The sequence below is a fragment of the Malaclemys terrapin genome, chromosome 8 (genome assembly GCF_027887155.1).
Source record: "Malaclemys terrapin pileata isolate rMalTer1 chromosome 8, rMalTer1.hap1, whole genome shotgun sequence".
Taxonomy (NCBI): domain Eukaryota; kingdom Metazoa; phylum Chordata; order Testudines; family Emydidae; genus Malaclemys; species Malaclemys terrapin.
Window position 1 is genome coordinate 108,802,624 of NC_071512.1, and position 21,323 is coordinate 108,823,946.

At 65.4% G+C, this 21,323-nt stretch overlaps 3 protein-coding genes across 5 annotated transcripts in view; 2 read left to right on the forward strand and 1 right to left on the reverse strand.

Moving 5' to 3' along the window:
* The first annotated feature begins 83 nt into the window (after window positions 1-83).
* Window positions 84-7,938, forward strand: LOC128842474 (2-(3-amino-3-carboxypropyl)histidine synthase subunit 2-like). Its single transcript, XM_054038494.1, has 4 exons — window positions 84-165; window positions 4,543-5,184; window positions 5,901-6,074; window positions 6,724-7,938. The coding sequence occupies exons 1-4, from the start codon at window positions 84-86 to the stop codon at window positions 6,846-6,848; spliced, it is 1,023 nt and encodes a 340-aa protein (XP_053894469.1). The 3' UTR covers window positions 6,849-7,938.
* A 982-nt stretch (window positions 7,939-8,920) lies between these two features.
* LOC128842475 (2-(3-amino-3-carboxypropyl)histidine synthase subunit 2-like) lies at window positions 8,921-16,779 on the forward strand. The gene is made up of 4 exons (XM_054038496.1): window positions 8,921-9,002; window positions 13,384-14,025; window positions 14,742-14,915; window positions 15,565-16,779. Exons 1-4 carry the CDS (start codon window positions 8,921-8,923, stop codon window positions 15,687-15,689), a joined length of 1,023 nt encoding a protein of 340 aa, XP_053894471.1. The 3' UTR covers window positions 15,690-16,779.
* Window positions 16,780-19,848: 3,069 nt separating this feature from the next.
* IPO13 (importin 13) overlaps window positions 19,849-21,323 on the reverse strand; it is a 73,173-nt gene continuing 71,698 nt past the window's right edge. The window contains exons 19-20 of one of the 3 annotated variants that reach the window (XM_054036954.1): window positions 20,925-21,106; window positions 19,849-20,366 (exon numbers count right to left, since the gene is read on the reverse strand). In XM_054036954.1, the coding sequence (XP_053892929.1) occupies window positions 20,270-20,366; window positions 20,925-21,106 (279 nt within the window). In that variant the 3' untranslated portion in view covers window positions 19,849-20,269. Of the gene's footprint in view, window positions 20,370-20,924; window positions 21,107-21,323 lie in introns of those variants that run through there. The other 2 variants (XM_054036953.1, XM_054036955.1) reach the window with 2 other exon arrangements.

The window sequence follows — 21,323 nt, forward strand, 5'->3', positions numbered from 1 at the left end:
GAGGTGTGAGCCTGCCAGGCCCAGGCCTTCTACGCCAGCCGCCACCTGGGACTGGGTCAAACTCAAACACATCCCAGGGCAGGATGCCACAGCCCCAGACCCCGAGGCAGATGGCCAGCAGGTGCCCCAAAGAGCTGGGGCTGACAGGAGAAGCCGGCCGGAGATGTACGTATGTACGTGCATGCGTGTGACTAGAGGGAAGAACAGGGGTTGGGGGACCCAGGGCTGGCCTGGGAGGAGCAGGGCAATAACGTGTCTCGTGCAAACGACTCTGGCTGGCTGCTCGTTCCATCAGCCCTGCAGCAAGTGGAGGGAGGGGGCACTGGCCAGGCCAGCAGCCACCTCTGGGGTGGATCGTGGCAGCTGGCTGCCCCCTGCAGCACTCACAAGGGGGAGGCCCCATGGTGGGATTGGGCCAGGACAGCAGGGCTGTGACCTCCCTCCCGTGATCTGCTGCCCAGCACCATGCTGGGGCCTTGGGGTCAGCACTGACTCCGCAGGGAGCGGGGCCAGCACAACAGGGCTGACAGGATGTAGCGCGTTTTCCCCAGCCCAACCACCAACCTGGGGCTGTTCCCACCCCTCCGCCTGCAGCCCCACCGCACCAGGGTGCAGGAAGCAACAGGCACCCGCACACCAGCCATCCACCCCCTGCCCTGCCCTGCCCTGGGTGACTGGGAGCCGACCCCCAGCAGGGCTACGGTGGCAGCAGCAAGCCGGGGGCCCGGCTCAGTAGCCACAGGGCCCAGGCCCCTCTTGTCCCACGTTCAGGCTAGGGCCCGGCCGGGGCTGTCCTGGCTGTTCCTGCACCACTCCGGGCCAGGCTTGGGCCCTGCCTGGCAGAGCTGGGTCTGAACACACCCAGGCAGCTGCCCGCTGCGGGCCCTGCCTCACCAGACGGCAGTCAGGACTCACCCTGCTGCACTCCACTGAGCCCCTGCTAAGGACAAGGCCTGAGGCTGCCCCACACCTTGGGGGCACTGGGGAGATGCCCAAGGCGAGGTCCAGCCTTTGCCCCATATCAAAAGAAACCAAGGAGGCTGATGCAACAGCATCACGCAGTGGCAGGCTGAGCTACTGCAGGGGAAATTAAACCTGGCCCACAAGGCCCTGGGCCCGGCTCTGTGCCCTGGGGCAGCCTCGCCCCTGCCCCTTGAGAAACCCACCTGCCCTCCCTGTACCTGTGGCTGGAGAGAAGCCAGCGAGGCTGGGATGAACCAGGCAGGATCCCATGTGACAGTGCAAACTGGCAGCATGTGGGCCCTGTTCCATGGGACTGGCGCATCCCTGAACTGAGCATCCCCAAACCCCGCTAAGCACATGAAGGGCTGGGCCCGGCTGGGGCCATGGCCAGCTGGATTGCATTCTCACAGGCCGGGTGAGCCTGCAGCCCTGGGGACGACGTGCCCTGCCCACCCCAGGGCACCCTACAGCGACCTCTCACAGGGCTGAGGCGTAGCTGTGCCCATCAGCTGGGCACCTGAAGGAGCAGCAGCCCACGCCCCTGCTTAGAGTGGCCACAGGGCGGTTGTGAAGAGAAGGTCTCTCTGGGAACTGGGCGTCGCTGGTCCCTAGACACACTCCAGCCCTGGCTGCCTACGCTTGGGGGGGGGGGGGGCACAGGAGATGCTCCAGCAGCCCTGGCCCCTGTGAGAGCCGCCCCCCACCCCACCAGACGGACAGACAGACAAGTCTTCGCCTGCTCTGCTGCAGGCCGCGTCGGCTACCGCTGGGCCCCTGAACCATCCAGCTGGGCTGGCCTGTCTCACGCTGCTCCGCTGGTGACCCAGCGAGCCTCTCCAGGCCCTGTTATCCCCCAACAGGACAGCAGGTGGCGCCACACACCCAGCTGAGCTACCTGAGTGCTTCACCTAAGCCACAAGGACAAACAGGAGACACCAGCCAATTGCCAGCTCCCCAGCCCGGCACCCTGCTGGAGCGTAAACCCAGTATTACAGGGTCTTGCACCGCACGTGGATCTGTACAGTTCAAGCTAGTTAAGATAGTTCCCTCGGGCAGGGAGAGACGTGCACAACAAGCCTGCATTAACCAAGCGGAGATTTTCCAGACACTTCACGTAAAGTCACGCTGGTTAAGAGAAAACATAAAACAAGTTTATTAACTACAGAAAGAGACTGGAAGTGAGTCTAAGGGACAGCGAACAGAGCAAAGCAGATACCTAGCAAATAAACAAAACGGCTGTCACGGAGTCCCCGGGCGATGCTCTGGAACTGCTCCCCACAAAGCCAGTCAGGACTTTGGGGAGCCTCCTCTCCCTCGGAGCAGACTGTCTTCAGGGCAAGAAGCTCACACGGCTTCACCTCCTGGGTCTCTCCTGGGAGCATTCAGCATATGCCCCTCCGTGCGCTTCCCACAGCGAGTCTGCCCCGGCGGGGTCCTGGGGAAGCCAAAGGGTTCTGCACCCCCCACTTCGCAGTCAGACGTGATTCTTGGCCAGCCAGTAAAACAGAGGTTTATTAGAGGACAGGAACACGGTCTAAAACAAAGCTTGTAGGTCCAGCGAACGGGACCCCTCCGCCGGGTCCATTCTGGGGCCCAGCGAGGCAGATCCCTGTCTGCCCTCCCTTCCAGTCCCCAGGTAGCTCCAAACTCTGAAAACCCCATCCAGCCCCTCCTCCTCTGGGCTTTGTCTCTTTCCTGGGCCAGGAAGTCACCTGATCCCTTTGTTCACCTTTAGCTATTTCCTTGCAGGGGGGGAAGGGGCCCTGGCCATTTGTTGCCAGGGAGACAGTGTGTCCGTGATTGATGCGCACTGGCCTTTCCCCACCACCTAGAGACTCCAGAAATGCGTAGGGGAAACTGAGGCACCCACACAGTATTCAGAGGAAACATTAAGAACAGTCCCACTTCCTCACAACCACAAACTAAGCCAAACGTACGAGATGGGGGGGAAACAGATCATTCAAATCCCACCTGACGGATGGGCCAAGCCGGCCTGCAGATTAAGGCACAGACGGGAATTGCTGGGCAGCCTGGGTGCCTGTACTGGGGCTTGGCCGAGGTTCGTCCCTCAGCGGGGCTGTGGGGTATCCCATCGCCTCGCCCTAGTTCGCCGTCAGTCCTGGCCCTGCGGTAGTGTGGGCAGCAACCAAACAGTCAGGGACTCTGACTCAGCCCCTGCTTAAGGGCCTGAGTCAATGAGCGAGAGGTCCCAGCCTCTCCAGGCCAGGGAAAGGGGGAGTCTGCCACCCAAGGAGTGACACGGGCCCTCCCACTCCACTGCGTCCCGGCCCGGGGCCCTGGCAGCGACGGAAACTCGCTGCTGTCAGTGGGGATCCTGGCCGCAACACACTGACATCGGCTCTGGTAGTGCTGCAGCCAGACTGGGGTCGGCTGCCCCCGGGCTACTTCCACACTCCCCCTCGGATGGTACCTGGGCCGTACTAGTGTCGTCGGTGCTCTCCACCAGCATCGATTCCTCCGGGTAGGTAGCGAAGGGCAGGCTCGGCTGCTCCTCAGGGTAGCTGGCAAGGGGCAGGCGCGGCCAATCCTCAGGGTGATGAGCCAAGGGTAGGCTCGGCTGGCCCGGTGTGACGTCAGGCCGGTCACGGCCTGCTGCCGTCTCCCAAGAGGGAGCTCGGTCACAGACATCTGGTCTCTCCAGCAGCTAGGTCTCAACTGAGCTCTGCAGGCGGGCTTTTATACTTCTGGGTCGGTGCCGTGACCTCTGAGGGGCGGGCGCAGGACCCAGTGGCTCCGCCCACGTTGGTGTTAGGGGAGGTTCGTCCCTCAGCAGGGCTGTGGGGTATCCCACCACCTCGCTACAGTGCCCCTCCCCCGTTCCAAGTCCTTTGTCTTTTGGAGCTTCTTCCACGGGTGGGGTTGTGAAGCCCAATCGTGATGTCTCTCCCTTAGTTTCCGGCTAAGTTCCCAGCCCAGTTGGTGGAAAAATACAGGTACCAAAATGGAGTTAAGTGTCATGTGGTCTGGTCACATGTCCTTGCTGGGTCCTAGCAGCCATTAGTCATTGGCTGGCTGCAACGTTCAGCTCTTCCATGGCCCATTGGCTTTGCTGATGGGCCATCGGCACTGCCTGGCTTCTTCCTTGCTGTACCTGACAGGCTGGCTGTGGGTGTCGCCCAGATTGAGCCCATTGGAAGTACAGGCCCCCAATCAATGTTTATAACTCCAGATACAAAACTGACCCAAAGAGGGTGATCCTATCCGGCAAATCAGCCCGTTTCCCGAGACCCCTCACACGACTAATCTTGTACCATAATCCTACCACAGTGGAGAATCTGCGGTGCAGTGTCACAGCGTGCACGGGGGGTTGCGTGCCCTCTCCGGGGCCCAGCCCGGCCGGGGGGGGGGAGGGGGAGCAGAGCAGCAGGAACCAAACCGGGTGGGCTGGCCAGTCCCATCCCCTGAGCTTCGCCAGCCCCTGCTGCCCCAGCCTGGGTCCCCCATACACAGGCCTGCCGATGCCCCTGCCTGGCAGCCCTCTCCTGCCCCTGCCCGGGGGGCTCTGTGCATGGGGCTGGCCTGCCTGGGGCCTGCTCAACCTGTCATCCCTCCCCCCAGGTGAGCTGGAGCAGCTGCTGGGCCCGGAGTACCCCCACGTCGTCTTCTCCCGCCTGGCGAGTGACGGGGTCCCCGACTGCCCGCAGGTCCCGGGGCTGGTGCGGCAGTTTGGGCGCCTCGTTGCCGTGGCGGCGCAGCGCGGGCTGCAGGACTACGCCGTGTTCTACGTGGGCGCCGAGGGCCTGGCCCTCACCAACTTCATGCTGAGCTGGAACCGCTGCCCCTTCAGCTCCTTCGACCCGGCCACGGGCCGCGGGCGGCACGAGAGCCTCGACGCCAACCGGGCGCTGCTGCGGCGCCTCTACCTGGTGGAGCGGGCCCGGGATGCCCGCGTGGTGGGCATCCTGGTGGGCACGCTGGGCGTGGCCGGCTACCTCTCCGTCCTGGAGCACTTGCGGGACACCCTGCGCCGCGCTGGCAAGCGCAGCTACACCCTGGCCATGGGCAAGCTGAGCCCCGCCAAGCTGGCCAACTTCCTGGAGGTGGACGTGTTCGTGCTGGTGGCTTGTCCCCAGAACTCCCTGCTGGACTCCAGGGACTTCTACCGGCCTGTGGTGACGCCCTACGAGCTGGAGCTGGCCTGTAACCCGGCCCGGGAGTGGAGCAGCCTCTACGTCACTGACTTCAGAGACCTGCTGCCAGGTACCAGGCCGGCGCCATGCCAGGGGGAGCTATTCAAGTGCCCCCTACTGGGGGGGGGCTGGGGCTCCCCCCAGCCAGCGCCCCTGTCCCGCTCCCCACAGCGCCCCCTGCTGGGGGAGGCCGGGGGTGGGGCTCCCCCCAGCCAGTGCCCCTGTCCTGCTCCCCACAGCGCCCCCTGCTGGGAGAGGCTGGGGCTCCCCCCAGCCAGCCCTCCTGTCCCGTTCCCCACAGTGCCCCGAACTGGGGGAGGCCGGGGCTGGGGCTCCCCACAGCGCCCCCTGCTGGGAGAGGCTGGGGCTCCCCGCAGCCAGCGCCCCTGTCCCGCTCCCCACAGCGCCCCCTACTGGGAGAGGCCGGGGCTGGGGCTCCCCCCAGCCAGTGCCCCTGTCCCACTCCCCACAGCGCCTCCTGCTGGGAGGGGCTGGGGCTCCCCACAGCGCCCCTGCTGGGAGAGGCCGGGGCTGGGGCTCCCCACAGCGCCCCCTGCTGGGGGAGGCCAGGGCTGGAGTAGCCAGGAGCCCTGCCATACCCAGTTCTCACACGTTATCTGGCCGCAGCTCCCACCCTGACTCACTGGGTGAGCTGGAGCCCAGGAGGCTCCAGGTGCAGGGTGACCCCGGTGTAGGGAGCTGTGGGTGTGGGCCCCAGCCTGGCAGGGTGGATTTGGGGCTGGCCGCCCCCTGGAGGCTGCTCTCTGACGTCTCTCCCCCTGGCAGGCGGCTGCGCACACGTCGGCTTCCCAGACACAGTCCCGGGGGATGTTCCCGACGTGTCGCTGATCACGGGGGAGCTGCGCGCGGCTGGGCTTTCCAGCTCCCCGGCCCCAGCCTCCAGCTCGGCCCTGGCCTGCCGGAACCCGGAGCTCGCGCTGGCCCAGATCAGCCCGGCTGGTTTGTGCTTTGCTTTATTTACCCTTCCCGTGTCTCCGCTGCCCACCCCTTCCACCCCATGGAGTGATGCCAAACCTCTGCCCACAGCGCCCCCTGCTGGGGCTGCTGTATCCGAACCCCCCCACACTCCCCACGGCGCCCCCTGCTGGGGCTGCTGTATCCGAACCCCACCGAGCCCCTCCCACTCCCCACAGTGCCCCCTGCTGGGGCTGGAGTATCCAACCCCCCCCTGCCCCTCCCACTCCCCACAGCGCCCCCTGCTGGGGCTGCTGTATGCAAACCCCACCCAGCCCCTCCCACTCCCCACAGCGCCCCCTGCTGGGGCTGGAGTATCTGAACCCCCCCCCAGTCCCTCCCACTCCCCACAGCGCCCCCTGCTGGGGCTGGAGTATCCAGAACCCCACCCAGCCCCCTCCCACTCCCCACAGCGCTCCCTGCTGGGGCTGGAGTATCCGACCCCCACCCAGCCCCTTCCCACTCCCCACAGCGCCCCCTGCTGGGACTGGAGTAGTCAGGACTCCCCCAGCCCCTTCCAGTGCTCCTGTCCCTGCAGCACCCCCTGCTGGGAGAGGCCAGGTCTGGCACAGCCAGGAGCTCCCCCACAGGGCTGTGCCCGGTCCCCACTAACTGCTCCCTCCCTTGCTCCCAGCCTCCTTCCTGGAGTCGCGCAGTTGGCGGGGCTTGGAGCAGCAGCTGGGCCAGACGCCCGTGACAAAGGCCGTGCCGGGCCGGAGGGGGATCGCTATTGCCTACGAGGACGAGGCTTCTGGGTGACCCTGACCCTGCAGGATGCCACTGTTGGGAGACGGGCCCTGCGGGGCTCCAGCCTCCTGCCGTGGGTCGCCCTGGGCCCGGGCTGGGCCCGTCTGCAGCTCAGTCCTGGGGCCGACGCGAACAGCTGCCCTCTCCTGCTGGGGCCTGGCATCGGAGCCGGACTCGAGTGCAAGATCCCGGGGGCTGCCGGCACGGCTCTGCCGGGGACGCTGGCCTGGGTTCAGCTGTGCATTGGTGAACCCCATCGCGTCCGGGGTGCGACTCCGCGGGGCGGGCGGACACACGGACACACCCACCCCCCGCGGCCCACTGCCACCACCCCACATGGCCCCCATGGACAGGGGCCACCTGGGAGTGACCCCCCCCCCTTGCTACCCCAGCTGGCTGCTCCCAGGGGCAAGGGCTGGGCAGGGCCGGGCCGGGCCTCCACCCTGAGCCTGTGTGCCCGGGGGGCGGGTAGAGGAGCTCGGTGTCCCCCCAGCTCCCCTTGCAGCGCTCGCCCAGCACTAGCCTGAAGACAGCGAGGCAAAGGCAGCCGTGTCTGGGAGGCAGTGCCCAGGCAGTTGGGCTAACGGGACCTTCAGGTAGTCTATTAACCCCTTCCTGCCTTGGGGGGAAACACGTCTGCCCCATTCCGTGGCGAGGGGCTGTGTAGGGCTGCCAGCCCTCCAGGAGTGCCCTGGAGTCACCAAGAATTAAAGTTTAATTTTGTGAACGCTCATGTCATGTGATGAAACCTCCAGGGACACGTCCCCCACACGGGCAACCACAGCTCTGCTCGGGGGCTGTTCCCGGGCCTGGGCGGGGCGGGTCGCACTCGCTGATCACACTGGGCCCTGCTGGCCGCTGGTGCTGCGTATTACAGGGCATGGCACCAGCAGTGCTGGCCCTAACCTAAGAGCAGCCAGAGTGGGTCAGACCAATGGTCCATCCAGCCCAGTCTCCTGTCTGCTGACAGTGGCCAATGCCAGGTGCCCCAGAGGGAACGAACAGAACAAGTAAGCCTCAAGTGATCCATCCCGTCGCCCTTCCCAGCTTCTGGCAAACAGAGGCTAGGGACACCATCCCTGTCCATCCTGGCTAACAGCCATTGATGGCCTGATCCTCCATAAATTTATCTAGTTCTTTTTTCAACCCTGTTATAGTCTTGGCTTTCACAACATCCTCTGGCAAGGAGTTCCACAAGTTCACTGTGCGTTGTGTGAAGAAATACTTCCTTTTGTTTGTGTTAAAGCTGCTGTCTGGAATGAATGAGTCACTCAAACATGAACTCTCACCCTGTGTGATGGGGTGGGGATTTTTTTCTTTGGGACGACTATTGTGTGTGCCTCAGTTTCCCCTAAGAGCTGCATGGTTAACTAGGGCTGGGGAGATTGTTTACACTGCAGAGAGCCGGGTGTGACTAATGCCTAGCCGGGGCCTGGCCCCATGCCATGGAGAGTCCCCAAAGACAACTGCCAAGACGCTGGGTACCTACCAACAAATGACCAGGGGCCGCCCTCCCTGGAAGGCAGCCCTTTGCGACCAGAGGCCTGAGGAGGAGGCCAGGTGACAGCGGTTCCCTGGGAACAAGAACACAGGCCAAAGGGGGTCAGTGGGGGTGCTGGTGTCAGGGACGCTCCTGGCTGGGCTGCAGAAGGGCTCAGAGGGGAGCGCTGGGCTCCAGGCTGACCCAGAGGGACAGGCTGTGAATTGCTGCTAACCAAGGACGCTGTGTCCAGAAACCCGCCTGCCCTTACCCCGCCGATGGAGTCACCCACCGCCAGGGAATTGGGGGCTCCCTGCGGGGTGCAAGCCAGGGGGACTCGCTGCGGGCAGCTCCCGGCCCTGCTGGAGGGGGCCGAGGTTGGTCCCAGGAGTGGGGGAAGCCAAGGGGCTGGTGCCAGCGAGCGTGTGACCCTGAGGGGCAGACACAAGCTGTGGGTCCCCCAGGCACCAGCTAAAGTGTCACCGCCTGCGCTGCAATGCCAGCACTGCGCAGCCCGACCAGAGGTGTGAGCCTGCCAGGCCCAGGCCTTCTACGCCAGCCGCCACCTGGGACTGGGTCAAACTCAAACACATCCCAGGGCAGGATGCCACAGCCCCAGACCCCGAGGCAGATGGCCAGCAGGTGCCCCAAAGAGCTGGGGCTGACAGGAGAAGCCGGCCGGAGATGTACGTATGTACGTGCATGCGTGTGACTAGAGGGAAGAACAGGGGTTGGGGGACCCAGGGCTGGCCTGGGAGGAGCAGGGCAATAACGTGTCTCGTGCAAACGACTCTGGCTGGCTGCTCGTTCCATCAGCCCTGCAGCAAGTGGAGGGAGGGGGCACTGGCCAGGCCAGCAGCCACCTCTGGGGTGGATCGTGGCAGCTGGCTGCCCCCTGCAGCACTCACAAGGGGGAGGCCCCATGGTGGGATTGGGCCAGGACAGCAGGGCTGTGACCTCCCTCCCGTGATCTGCTGCCCAGCACCATGCTGGGGCCTTGGGGTCAGCACTGACTCCGCAGGGAGCGGGGCCAGCACAACAGGGCTGACAGGATGTAGCGCGTTTTCCCCAGCCCAACCACCAACCTGGGGCTGTTCCCACCCCTCCGCCTGCAGCCCCACCGCACCAGGGTGCAGGAAGCAACAGGCACCCGCACACCAGCCATCCACCCCCTGCCCTGCCCTGCCCTGGGTGACTGGGAGCCGACCCCCAGCAGGGCTACGGTGGCAGCAGCAAGCCGGGGGCCCGGCTCAGTAGCCACAGGGCCCAGGCCCCTCTTGTCCCACGTTCAGGCTAGGGCCCGGCCGGGGCTGTCCTGGCTGTTCCTGCACCACTCCGGGCCAGGCTTGGGCCCTGCCTGGCAGAGCTGGGTCTGAACACACCCAGGCAGCTGCCCGCTGCGGGCCCTGCCTCACCAGACGGCAGTCAGGACTCACCCTGCTGCACTCCACTGAGCCCCTGCTAAGGACAAGGCCTGAGGCTGCCCCACACCTTGGGGGCACTGGGGAGATGCCCAAGGCGAGGTCCAGCCTTTGCCCCATATCAAAAGAAACCAAGGAGGCTGATGCAACAGCATCACGCAGTGGCAGGCTGAGCTACTGCAGGGGAAATTAAACCTGGCCCACAAGGCCCTGGGCCCGGCTCTGTGCCCTGGGGCAGCCTCGCCCCTGCCCCTTGAGAAACCCACCTGCCCTCCCTGTACCTGTGGCTGGAGAGAAGCCAGCGAGGCTGGGATGAACCAGGCAGGATCCCATGTGACAGTGCAAACTGGCAGCATGTGGGCCCTGTTCCATGGGACTGGCGCATCCCTGAACTGAGCATCCCCAAACCCCGCTAAGCACATGAAGGGCTGGGCCCGGCTGGGGCCATGGCCAGCTGGATTGCATTCTCACAGGCCGGGTGAGCCTGCAGCCCTGGGGACGACGTGCCCTGCCCACCCCAGGGCACCCTACAGCGACCTCTCACAGGGCTGAGGCGTAGCTGTGCCCATCAGCTGGGCACCTGAAGGAGCAGCAGCCCACGCCCCTGCTTAGAGTGGCCACAGGGCGGTTGTGAAGAGAAGGTCTCTCTGGGAACTGGGCGTCGCTGGTCCCTAGACACACTCCAGCCCTGGCTGCCTACGCTTGGGGGGGGGGGGGGGGGGCACAGGAGATGCTCCAGCAGCCCTGGCCCCTGTGAGAGCCGCCCCCCACCCCACCAGACGGACAGACAGACAAGTCTTCGCCTGCTCTGCTGCAGGCCGCGTCGGCTACCGCTGGGCCCCTGAACCATCCAGCTGGGCTGGCCTGTCTCACGCTGCTCCGCTGGTGACCCAGCGAGCCTCTCCAGGCCCTGTTATCCCCCAACAGGACAGCAGGTGGCGCCACACACCCAGCTGAGCTACCTGAGTGCTTCACCTAAGCCACAAGGACAAACAGGAGACACCAGCCAATTGCCAGCTCCCCAGCCCGGCACCCTGCTGGAGCGTAAACCCAGTATTACAGGGTCTTGCACCGCACGTGGATCTGTACAGTTCAAGCTAGTTAAGATAGTTCCCTCGGGCAGGGAGAGACGTGCACAACAAGCCTGCATTAACCAAGCGGAGATTTTCCAGACACTTCACGTAAAGTCACGCTGGTTAAGAGAAAACATAAAACAAGTTTATTAACTACAGAAAGAGACTGGAAGTGAGTCTAAGGGACAGCAAACAGAGCAAAGCAGATACCTAGCAAATAAACAAAACGGCTGTCACGGAGTCCCCGGGCGATGCTCTGGAACTGCTCCCCACAAAGCCAGTCAGGACTTTGGGGAGCCTCCTCTCCCTCGGAGCAGACTGTCTTCAGGGCAAGAAGCTCACACGGCTTCACCTCCTGGGTCTCTCCTGGGAGCATTCAGCATATGCCCCTCCGTGCGCTTCCCACAGCGAGTCTGCCCCGGCGGGGTCCTGGGGAAGCCAAAGGGTTCTGCACCCCCCACTTCGCAGTCAGACGTGATTCTTGGCCAGCCAGTAAAACAGAGGTTTATTAGAGGACAGGAACACGGTCTAAAACAAAGCTTGTAGGTCCAGCGAACGGGACCCCTCCGCCGGGTCCATTCTGGGGCCCAGCGAGGCAGATCCCTGTCTGCCCTCCCTTCCAGTCCCCAGGTAGCTCCAAACTCTGAAAACCCCATCCAGCCCCTCCTCCTCTGGGCTTTGTCTCTTTCCTGGGCCAGGAAGTCACCTGATCCCTTTGTTCACCTTTAGCTATTTCCTTGCAGGGGGGGAAGGGGCCCTGGCCATTTGTTGCCAGGGAGACAGTGTGTCCGTGATTGATGCGCACTGGCCTTTCCCCACCACCTAGAGACTCCAGAAATGCGTAGGGGAAACTGAGGCACCCACACAGTATTCAGAGGAAACATTAAGAACAGTCCCACTTCCTCACAACCACAAACTAAGCCAAACGTACGAGATGGGGGGGAAACAGATCATTCAAATCCCACCTGACGGATGGGCCAAGCCGGCCTGCAGATTAAGGCACAGACGGGAATTGCTGGGCAGCCTGGGTGCCTGTACTGGGGCTTGGCCGAGGTTCGTCCCTCAGCGGGGCTGTGGGGTATCCCATCGCCTCGCCCTAGTTCGCCGTCAGTCCTGGCCCTGCGGTAGTGTGGGCAGCAACCAAACAGTCAGGGACTCTGACTCAGCCCCTGCTTAAGGGCCTGAGTCAATGAGCGAGAGGTCCCAGCCTCTCCAGGCCAGGGAAAGGGGGAGTCTGCCACCCAAGGAGTGACACGGGCCCTCCCACTCCACTGCGTCCCGGCCCGGGGCCCTGGCAGCGACGGAAACTCGCTGCTGTCAGTGGGGATCCTGGCCGCAACACACTGACATCGGCTCTGGTAGTGCTGCAGCCAGACTGGGGTCGGCTGCCCCCGGGCTACTTCCACACTCCCCCTCGGATGGTACCTGGGCCGTACTAGTGTCGTCGGTGCTCTCCACCAGCATCGATTCCTCCGGGTAGGTAGCGAAGGGCAGGCTCGGCTGCTCCTCAGGGTAGCTGGCAAGGGGCAGGCGCGGCCAATCCTCGGGGTGATGAGCCAAGGGTAGGCTCGGCTGGCCCGGTGTGACGTCAGGCCGGTCACGGCCTGCTGCCGTCTCCCAAGAGGGAGCTCGGTCACAGACATCTGGTCTCTCCAGCAGCTAGGTCTCAACTGAGCTCTGCAGGCGGGCTTTTATACTTCTGGGTCGGTGCCGTGACCTCTGAGGGGCGGGCGCAGGACCCAGTGGCTCCGCCCACGTTGGTGTTAGGGGAGGTTCGTCCCTCAGCAGGGCTGTGGGGTATCCCACCACCTCGCTACAGTGCCCCTCCCCCGTTCCAAGTCCTTTGTCTTTTGGAGCTTCTTCCACGGGTGGGGTTGTGAAGCCCAATCGTGATGTCTCTCCCTTAGTTTCCGGCTAAGTTCCCAGCCCAGTTGGTGGAAAAATACAGGTACCAAAATGGAGTTAAGTGTCATGTGGTCTGGTCACATGTCCTTGCTGGGTCCTAGCAGCCATTAGTCATTGGCTGGCTGCAACGTTCAGCTCTTCCATGGCCCATTGGCTTTGCTGATGGGCCATCGGCACTGCCTGGCTTCTTCCTTGCTGTACCTGACAGGCTGGCTGTGGGTGTCGCCCAGATTGAGCCCATTGGAAGTACAGGCCCCCAATCAATGTTTATAACTCCAGATACAAAACTGACCCAAAGAGGGTGATCCTATCCGGCAAATCAGCCCGTTTCCCGAGACCCCTCACACGACTAATCTTGTACCATAATCCTACCACAGTGGAGAATCTGCGGTGCAGTGTCACAGCGTGCACGGGGGGTTGCGTGCCCTCTCCGGGGCCCAGCCCGGCCGGGGGGGGGGAGGGGGAGCAGAGCAGCAGGAACCAAACCGGGTGGGCTGGCCAGTCCCATCCCCTGAGCTTCGCCAGCCCCTGCTGCCCCAGCCTGGGTCCCCCATACACAGGCCTGCCGATGCCCCTGCCTGGCAGCCCTCTCCTGCCCCTGCCCGGGGGGCTCTGTGCATGGGGCTGGCCTGCCTGGGGCCTGCTCAACCTGTCATCCCTCCCCCCAGGTGAGCTGGAGCAGCTGCTGGGCCCGGAGTACCCCCACGTCGTCTTCTCCCGCCTGGCGAGTGACGGGGTCCCCGACTGCCCGCAGGTCCCGGGGCTGGTGCGGCAGTTTGGGCGCCTCGTTGCCGTGGCGGCGCAGCGCGGGCTGCAGGACTACGCCGTGTTCTACGTGGGCGCCGAGGGCCTGGCCCTCACCAACTTCATGCTGAGCTGGAACCGCTGCCCCTTCAGCTCCTTCGACCCGGCCACGGGCCGCGGGCGGCACGAGAGCCTCGACGCCAACCGGGCGCTGCTGCGGCGCCTCTACCTGGTGGAGCGGGCCCGGGATGCCCGCGTGGTGGGCATCCTGGTGGGCACGCTGGGCGTGGCCGGCTACCTCTCCGTCCTGGAGCACTTGCGGGACACCCTGCGCCGCGCTGGCAAGCGCAGCTACACCCTGGCCATGGGCAAGCTGAGCCCCGCCAAGCTGGCCAACTTCCTGGAGGTGGACGTGTTCGTGCTGGTGGCTTGTCCCCAGAACTCCCTGCTGGACTCCAGGGACTTCTACCGGCCTGTGGTGACGCCCTACGAGCTGGAGCTGGCCTGTAACCCGGCCCGGGAGTGGAGCAGCCTCTACGTCACTGACTTCAGAGACCTGCTGCCAGGTACCAGGCCGGCGCCATGCCAGGGGGAGCTATTCAAGTGCCCCCTACTGGGGGGGGGCTGGGGCTCCCCCCAGCCAGCGCCCCTGTCCCGCTCCCCACAGCGCCCCCTGCTGGGGGAGGCCGGGGGTGGGGCTCCCCCCAGCCAGTGCCCCTGTCCTGCTCCCCACAGCGCCCCCTGCTGGGAGAGGCTGGGGCTCCCCCCAGCCAGCCCTCCTGTCCCGTTCCCCACAGTGCCCCGAACTGGGGGAGGCCGGGGCTGGGGCTCCCCACAGCGCCCCCTGCTGGGAGAGGCTGGGGCTCCCCGCAGCCAGCGCCCCTGTCCCGCTCCCCACAGCGCCCCCTACTGGGAGAGGCCGGGGCTGGGGCTCCCCCCAGCCAGTGCCCCTGTCCCACTCCCCACAGCGCCTCCTGCTGGGAGGGGCTGGGGCTCCCCACAGCGCCCCTGCTGGGAGAGGCCGGGGCTGGGGCTCCCCACAGCGCCCCCTGCTGGGGGAGGCCAGGGCTGGAGTAGCCAGGAGCCCTGCCATACCCAGTTCTCACACGTTATCTGGCCGCAGCTCCCACCCTGACTCACTGGGTGAGCTGGAGCCCAGGAGGCTCCAGGTGCAGGGTGACCCCGGTGTAGGGAGCTGTGGGTGTGGGCCCCAGCCTGGCAGGGTGGATTTGGGGCTGGCCGCCCCCTGGAGGCTGCTCTCTGACGTCTCTCCCCCTGGCAGGCGGCTGCGCACACGTCGGCTTCCCAGACACAGTCCCGGGGGATGTTCCCGACGTGTCGCTGATCACGGGGGAGCTGCGCGCGGCTGGGCTTTCCAGCTCCCCGGCCCCAGCCTCCAGCTCGGCCCTGGCCTGCCGGAACCCGGAGCTCGCGCTGGCCCAGATCAGCCCGGCTGGTTTGTGCTTTGCTTTATTTACCCTTCCCGTGTCTCCGCTGCCCACCCCTTCCACCCCATGGAGTGATGCCAAACCTCTGCCCACAGCGCCCCCTGCTGGGGCTGCTGTATCCGAACCCCCCCACACTCCCCACGGCGCCCCCTGCTGGGGCTGCTGTATCCGAACCCCACCGAGCCCCTCCCACTCCCCACAGTGCCCCCTGCTGGGGCTGGAGTATCCAACCCCCCCCTGCCCCTCCCACTCCCCACAGCGCCCCCTGCTGGGGCTGCTGTATGCAAACCCCACCCAGCCCCTCCCACTCCCCACAGCGCCCCCTGCTGGGGCTGGAGTATCTGAACCCCCCCCCAGTCCCTCCCACTCCCCACAGCGCCCCCTGCTGGGGCTGGAGTATCCAGAACCCCACCCAGCCCCCTCCCACTCCCCACAGCGCTCCCTGCTGGGGCTGGAGTATCCGACCCCCACCCAGCCCCTTCCCACTCCCCACAGCGCCCCCTGCTGGGACTGGAGTAGTCAGGACTCCCCCAGCCCCTTCCAGTGCTCCTGTCCCTGCAGCACCCCCTGCTGGGAGAGGCCAGGTCTGGCACAGCCAGGAGCTCCCCCACAGGGCTGTGCCCGGTCCCCACTAACTGCTCCCTCCCTTGCTCCCAGCCTCCTTCCTGGAGTCGCGCAGTTGGCGGGGCTTGGAGCAGCAGCTGGGCCAGACGCCCGTGACAAAGGCCGTGCCGGGCCGGAGGGGGATCGCTATTGCCTACGAGGACGAGGCTTCTGGGTGACCCTGACCCTGCAGGATGCCACTGTTGGGAGACGGGCCCTGCGGGGCTCCAGCCTCCTGCCGTGGGTCGCCCTGGGCCCGGGCTGGGCCCGTCTGCAGCTCAGTCCTGGGGCCGACGCGAACAGCTGCCCTCTCCTGCTGGGGCCTGGCATCGGAGCCGGACTCGAGTGCAAGATCCCGGGGGCTGCCGGCACGGCTCTGCCGGGGACGCTGGCCTGGGTTCAGCTGTGCATTGGTGAACCCCATCGCGTCCGGGGTGCGACTCCGCGGGGCGGGCGGACACACGGACACACCCACCCCCCGCGGCCCACTGCCACCACCCCACATGGCCCCCATGGACAGGGGCCACCTGGGAGTGACCCCCCCCCCTTGCTACCCCAGCTGGCTGCTCCCAGGGGCAAGGGCTGGGCAGGGCCGGGCCGGGCCTCCACCCTGAGCCTGTGTGCCCGGGGGGCGGGTAGAGGAGCTCGGTGTCCCCCCAGCTCCCCTTGCAGCGCTCGCCCAGCACTAGCCTGAAGACAGCGAGGCAAAGGCAGCCGTGTCTGGGAGGCAGTGCCCAGGCAGTTGGGCTAACGGGACCTTCAGGTAGTCTATTAACCCCTTCCTGCCTTGGGGGGAAACACGTCTGCCCCATTCCGTGGCGAGGGGCTGTGTAGGGCTGCCAGCCCTCCAGGAGTGCCCTGGAGTCACCAAGAATTAAAGTTTAATTTTGTGAACGCTCATGTCATGTGATGAAACCTCCAGGGACACGTCCCCCACACGGGCAACCACAGCTCTGCTCGGGGGCTGTTCCCGGGCCTGGGCGGGGCGGGTCGCACTCGCTGATCACACTGGGCCCTGCTGGCCGCTGGTGCTGCGTATTACAGGGCATGGCACCAGCAGTGCTGGCCCTAACCTAAGAGCAGCCAGAGTGGGTCAGACCAATGGTCCATCCAGCCCAGTCTCCTGTCTGCTGACAGTGGCCAATGCCAGGTGCCCCAGAGGGAACGAACAGAACAAGTAAGCCTCAAGTGATCCATCCCGTCGCCCTTCCCAGCTTCTGGCAAACAGAGGCTAGGGACACCATCCCTGTCCATCCTGGCTAACAGCCATTGATGGCCTGATCCTCCATAAATTTATCTAGTTCTTTTTTCAACCCTGTTATAGTCTTGGCTTTCACAACATCCTCTGGCAAGGAGTTCCACAAGTTCACTGTGCGTTGTGTGAAGAAATACTTCCTTTTGTTTGTGTTAAAGCTGCTGTCTGGAATGAATGAGTCACTCAAACATGAACTCTCACCCTGTGTGATGGGGTGGGGATTTTTTTCTTTGGGACGACTATTGTGTGTGCCTCAGTTTCCCCTAAGAGCTGCATGGTTAACTAGGGCTGGGGAGATTGTTTACACTGCAGAGAGCCGGGTGTGACTAATGCCTAGCCGGGGCCTGGCCCCATGCCATGGAGAGTCCCCAAAGACAACTGCCAAGACGCTGGGTACCTACCAACAAATGACCAGGGGCCGCCCTCCCTGGAAGGCAGCCCTTTGCGACCAGAGGCCTGAGGAGGAGGCCAGGTGACAGCGGTTCCCTGGGAACAAGAACACAGGCCAAAGGGGGTCAGTGGGGGTGCTGGTGTCAGGGACGCTCCTGGCTGGGCTGCAGAAGGGCTCAGAGGGGAGCGCTGGGCTCCAGGCTGACCCAGAGGGACAGGCTGTGAATTGCTGCTAACCAAGGACGCTGTGTCCAGAAACCCGCCTGCCCTTACCCCGCCGATGGAGTCACCCACCGCCAGGGAATTGGGGGCTCCCTGCGGGGTGCAAGCCAGGGGGACTCGCTGCGGGCAGCTCCCGGCCCTGCTGGAGGGGGCCGAGGTTGGTCCCAGGAGTGGGGGAAGCCAAGGGGCTGGTGCCAGCGAGCGTGTGACCCTGAGGGGCAGACACAAGCTGTGGGTCCCCCAGGCACCAGCTAAAGTGTCACCGCCTGCGCTGCAATGCCAGCACTGCGCAGCCCGACCAGAGGTGTGAGCCTGCCAGGCCCAGGCCTTCTACGCCAGCCGCCACCTGGGACTGGGTCAAACTCAAACACATCCCAGGGCAGGATGCCACAGCCCCAGACCCCGAGGCAGATGGCCAGCAGGTGCCCCAAAGAGCTGGGGCTGACAGGAGAAGCCGGCCGGAGATGTACGTATGTACGTGCATGCGTGTGACTAGAGGGAAGAACAGGGGTTGGGGGACCCAGGGCTGGCCTGGGAGGAGCAGGGCAATAACGTGTCTCGTGCAAACGACTCTGGCTGGCTGCTCGTTCCATCAGCCCTGCAGCAAGTGGAGGGAGGGGGCACTGGCCAGGCCAGCAGCCACCTCTGGGGTGGATCGTGGCAGCTGGCTGCCCCCTGCAGCACTCACAAGGGGGAGGCCCCATGGTGGGATTGGGCCAGGACAGCAGGGCTGTGACCTCCCTCCCGTGATCTGCTGCCCAGCACCATGCTGGGGCCTTGGGGTCAGCACTGACTCCGCAGGGAGCGGGGCCAGCACAACAGGGCTGACAGGATGTAGCGCGTTTTCCCCAGCCCAACCACCAACCTGGGGCTGTTCCCACCCCTCCGCCTGCAGCCCCACCGCACCAGGGTGCAGGAAGCAACAGGCACCCGCACACCAGCCATCCACCCCCTGCCCTGCCCTGCCCTGGGTGACTGGGAGCCGACCCCCAGCAGGGCTACGGTGGCAGCAGCAAGCCGGGGGCCCGGCTCAGTAGCCACAGGGCCCAGGCCCCTCTTGTCCCACGTTCAGGCTAGGGCCCGGCCGGGGCTGTCCTGGCTGTTCCTGCACCACTCCGGGCCAGGCTTGGGCCCTGCCTGGCAGAGCTGGGTCTGAACACACCCAGGCAGCTGCCCGCTGCGGGCCCTGCCTCACCAGACGGCAGTCAGGACTCACCCTGCTGCACTCCACTGAGCCCCTGCTAAGGACAAGGCCTGAGGCTGCCCCACACCTTGGGGGCACTGGGGAGATGCCCAAGGCGAGGTCCAGCCTTTGCCCCATATCAAAAGAAACCAAGGAGGCTGATGCAACAGCATCACGCAGTGGCAGGCTGAGCTACTGCAGGGGAAATTAAACCTGGCCCACAAGGCCCTGGGCCCGGCTCTGTGCCCTGGGGCAGCCTCGCCCCTGCCCCTTGAGAAACCCACCTGCCCTCCCTGTACCTGTGGCTGGAGAGAAGCCAGCGAGGCTGGGATGAACCAGGCAGGATCCCATGTGACAGTGCAAACTGGCAGCATGTGGGCCCTGTTCCATGGGACTGGCGCATCCCTGAACTGAGCATCCCCAAACCCCGCTAAGCACATGAAGGGCTGGGCCCGGCTGGGGCCATGGCCAGCTGGATTGCATTCTCACAGGCCGGGTGAGCCTGCAGCCCTGGGGACGACGTGCCCTGCCCACCCCAGGGCACCCTACAGCGACCTCTCACAGGGCTGAGGCGTAGCTGTGCCCATCAGCTGGGCACCTGAAGGAGCAGCAGCCCACGCCCCTGCTTAGAGTGGCCACAGGGCGGTTGTGAAGAGAAGGTCTCTCTGGGAACTGGGCGTCGCTGGTCCCTAGACACACTCCAGCCCTGGCTGCCTACGCTTGGGGGGGGGGGGGGGGGGGGGCACAGGAGATGCTCCAGCAGCCCTGGCCCCTGTGAGAGCCGCCCCCCACCCCACCAGACGGACAGACAGACAAGTCTTCGCCTGCTCTGCTGCAGGCCGCGTCGGCTAGCGCTGAGCCACAGTCAGATGCAGCGGCTGCTTGCTCCGTTCTCAGGCCAGTACCTGCAACGCAGCCACCAGCTCTCCCGCCCCTGGCCTGGTGCTTTTCCTCGGGCAGCTAGACAGGGGTCCCAAGCCACCACCTCTAGGGCGAAGCCCCTCCACGCAGACACCAGCCTCACGCCGATTCCCCTGGGCTCCCAGGCCCCAGAGCCTGTTCCGAGAGCGGCAGGGTAAGGAGCACCAAGCCAAACCCCTGGCAGACAGCAGCTCCCAGCACTTGCGTGCTGAGCTCCTCTCCCCTGGGGTTGCAGCCTGAGCACCCCCTGCTGGCCGTGCGCAGAGGGGTACCAAGGCCATATGCTCCAGTGGAGAGGGGAGGCTCTGGGGGGTGCCCCTGGCGCTGGGCTGAGCAGGACCCAGGCAGAAGAAACACAGCCACAGCGTAGAAATATCCTGACTATAATTAGGTGCAGGGCTCCCCCACACCACACACACGGGGCCCTGGTGCGGGACAGTCACCACCATGGACACGCTAGGGGCAGCTTCCTGCAGGGACTCCAGCCCACGGCTGCCGACGGGAAGGGCTGGCACCCAGCCACAGCAAGGGCAGTCACTGTGAGCCTGCAGCCCTGGGGCGTCTGGCCAGCCTCCCCGCCATGTCCTGCAGCCGCTGCTGCCCGCTCCCAGCCCCTGCCGGGGAGCATGCTGGGGAACGGAGTATGGTAGCTGAGCAGCGTCCGGAGCGGGTTACGTCGAGGTGGAGGGTTATTCTACGAGCCGGATTGCAGCGGGGCAGGGAGAACGGGGGCTGCCGTGCGGGGAAGAGCTGGCCCGGGCGATCCGTCTGCTCTCCCGGTGGGGCTCTCAGTAGTCGGCCGTGTACTCTGTGCCATGCAGCCCCCGGCACAGCAGGGTGAACTCCTTCACCATCTCCTTCACACGCCGCTTGTTCACACGCTCTCTGCTAACACAGACAGGGACACGCGTGAGCCAGACTCTGTTAATACTCACCCATGGCCCACAGCCAGCCCGCTGCCCGTGGGACCAGCAGCACCAGCACGGCAGAGCCAAAGGGGAGAGCAGGCTGGGGCAGCACGCAAAACCAGGGGGCAGGGGCTCCTCTTGCGGGGCCGGCCGGCATGCAGAGCCGGGGGGAGGGGGGGGCAGGCTCCCCTTGCAGGGCCGGTTGGCAGGCATGCAGAGCTGGGGGGGGCTCCCCTTGTGGGGCCGGCCGGCACGCAGAGCCGGGGGGGCGGAGGAAGCAGGGGCTCCCCTTGTGGGGCCGGCTGGCACGCAGAGCCGGGGGGGGGCGGGCTCCCCTTGCAGGGCCGGTTGGCAGGCATGCAGAGCTGGGGGGGGGGGGGGGGAAGCCGGCATGCAGAGCCGGGTGGCGGGGGAGGGGATCCCCTTGCGGGGTCGGCTGGCGTGCAGAGGCGGGGCGGGGACAGGAGTTGGCCCCTGCGAGGGGCGCCTCCCCTCTGGGATCAGCCTGGGCTGTGAGCTCCTCGGTCAGCCCCACCTGAGGATCTGCTGGCTGAAGGTGTCCTTCTGCTCCGGGCTGACGCGGGCCGAGGGGAAGGCCTCCTGCTGCATGGCCTCCTTCATCCAGACGTTCAGGTAGCTGAAGCAGTGCTTGCTCAGGGCGAAGAGGATCTCTGCAAAGTGATCCATCAGGCTGCGGGAGGCCTGGCCTCCGACGCCCTGTGAAGCACAGACCCTGCTGAGCGCGGGCCAGAGGAGCGCTGGACTGGCAGCGCCAGCTATCCTGGGGGGAGCCCTGGCAAAGCATCACCGAGTGCACCCAGGGCGCACGGAGCTGCCCGGGACAGCGCAGACCCGTTTGCGGGAGTGGGCAGACCCACCGGGCACAGGTCCACGCGGGGAGAACTCAACACTTGGCCAAGGCTGCTGAGAGAAA

Excerpts from the sequence above, each read along its gene's own strand:
- LOC128842474 (XM_054038494.1), top strand. The coding sequence starts at position 84 with ATGCCACAGCCCCAGACCCCGAGGCAGATGGCCAGCAGGTGCCCCAAA. Across the intron at positions 166-4,542 it reads AGGAGAAGCCGGCCGGAGAT|GTGAGCTGGAGCAGCTGCTG; the intron begins GTACGTATGTAC and ends CCCTCCCCCCAG. Across the intron at positions 6,075-6,723 it reads GGCCCAGATCAGCCCGGCTG|CCTCCTTCCTGGAGTCGCGC; the intron begins GTTTGTGCTTTG and ends CCTTGCTCCCAG.
- LOC128842475 (XM_054038496.1), top strand. The coding sequence starts at position 8,921 with ATGCCACAGCCCCAGACCCCGAGGCAGATGGCCAGCAGGTGCCCCAAA. Across the intron at positions 9,003-13,383 it reads AGGAGAAGCCGGCCGGAGAT|GTGAGCTGGAGCAGCTGCTG; the intron begins GTACGTATGTAC and ends CCCTCCCCCCAG. Across the intron at positions 14,916-15,564 it reads GGCCCAGATCAGCCCGGCTG|CCTCCTTCCTGGAGTCGCGC; the intron begins GTTTGTGCTTTG and ends CCTTGCTCCCAG.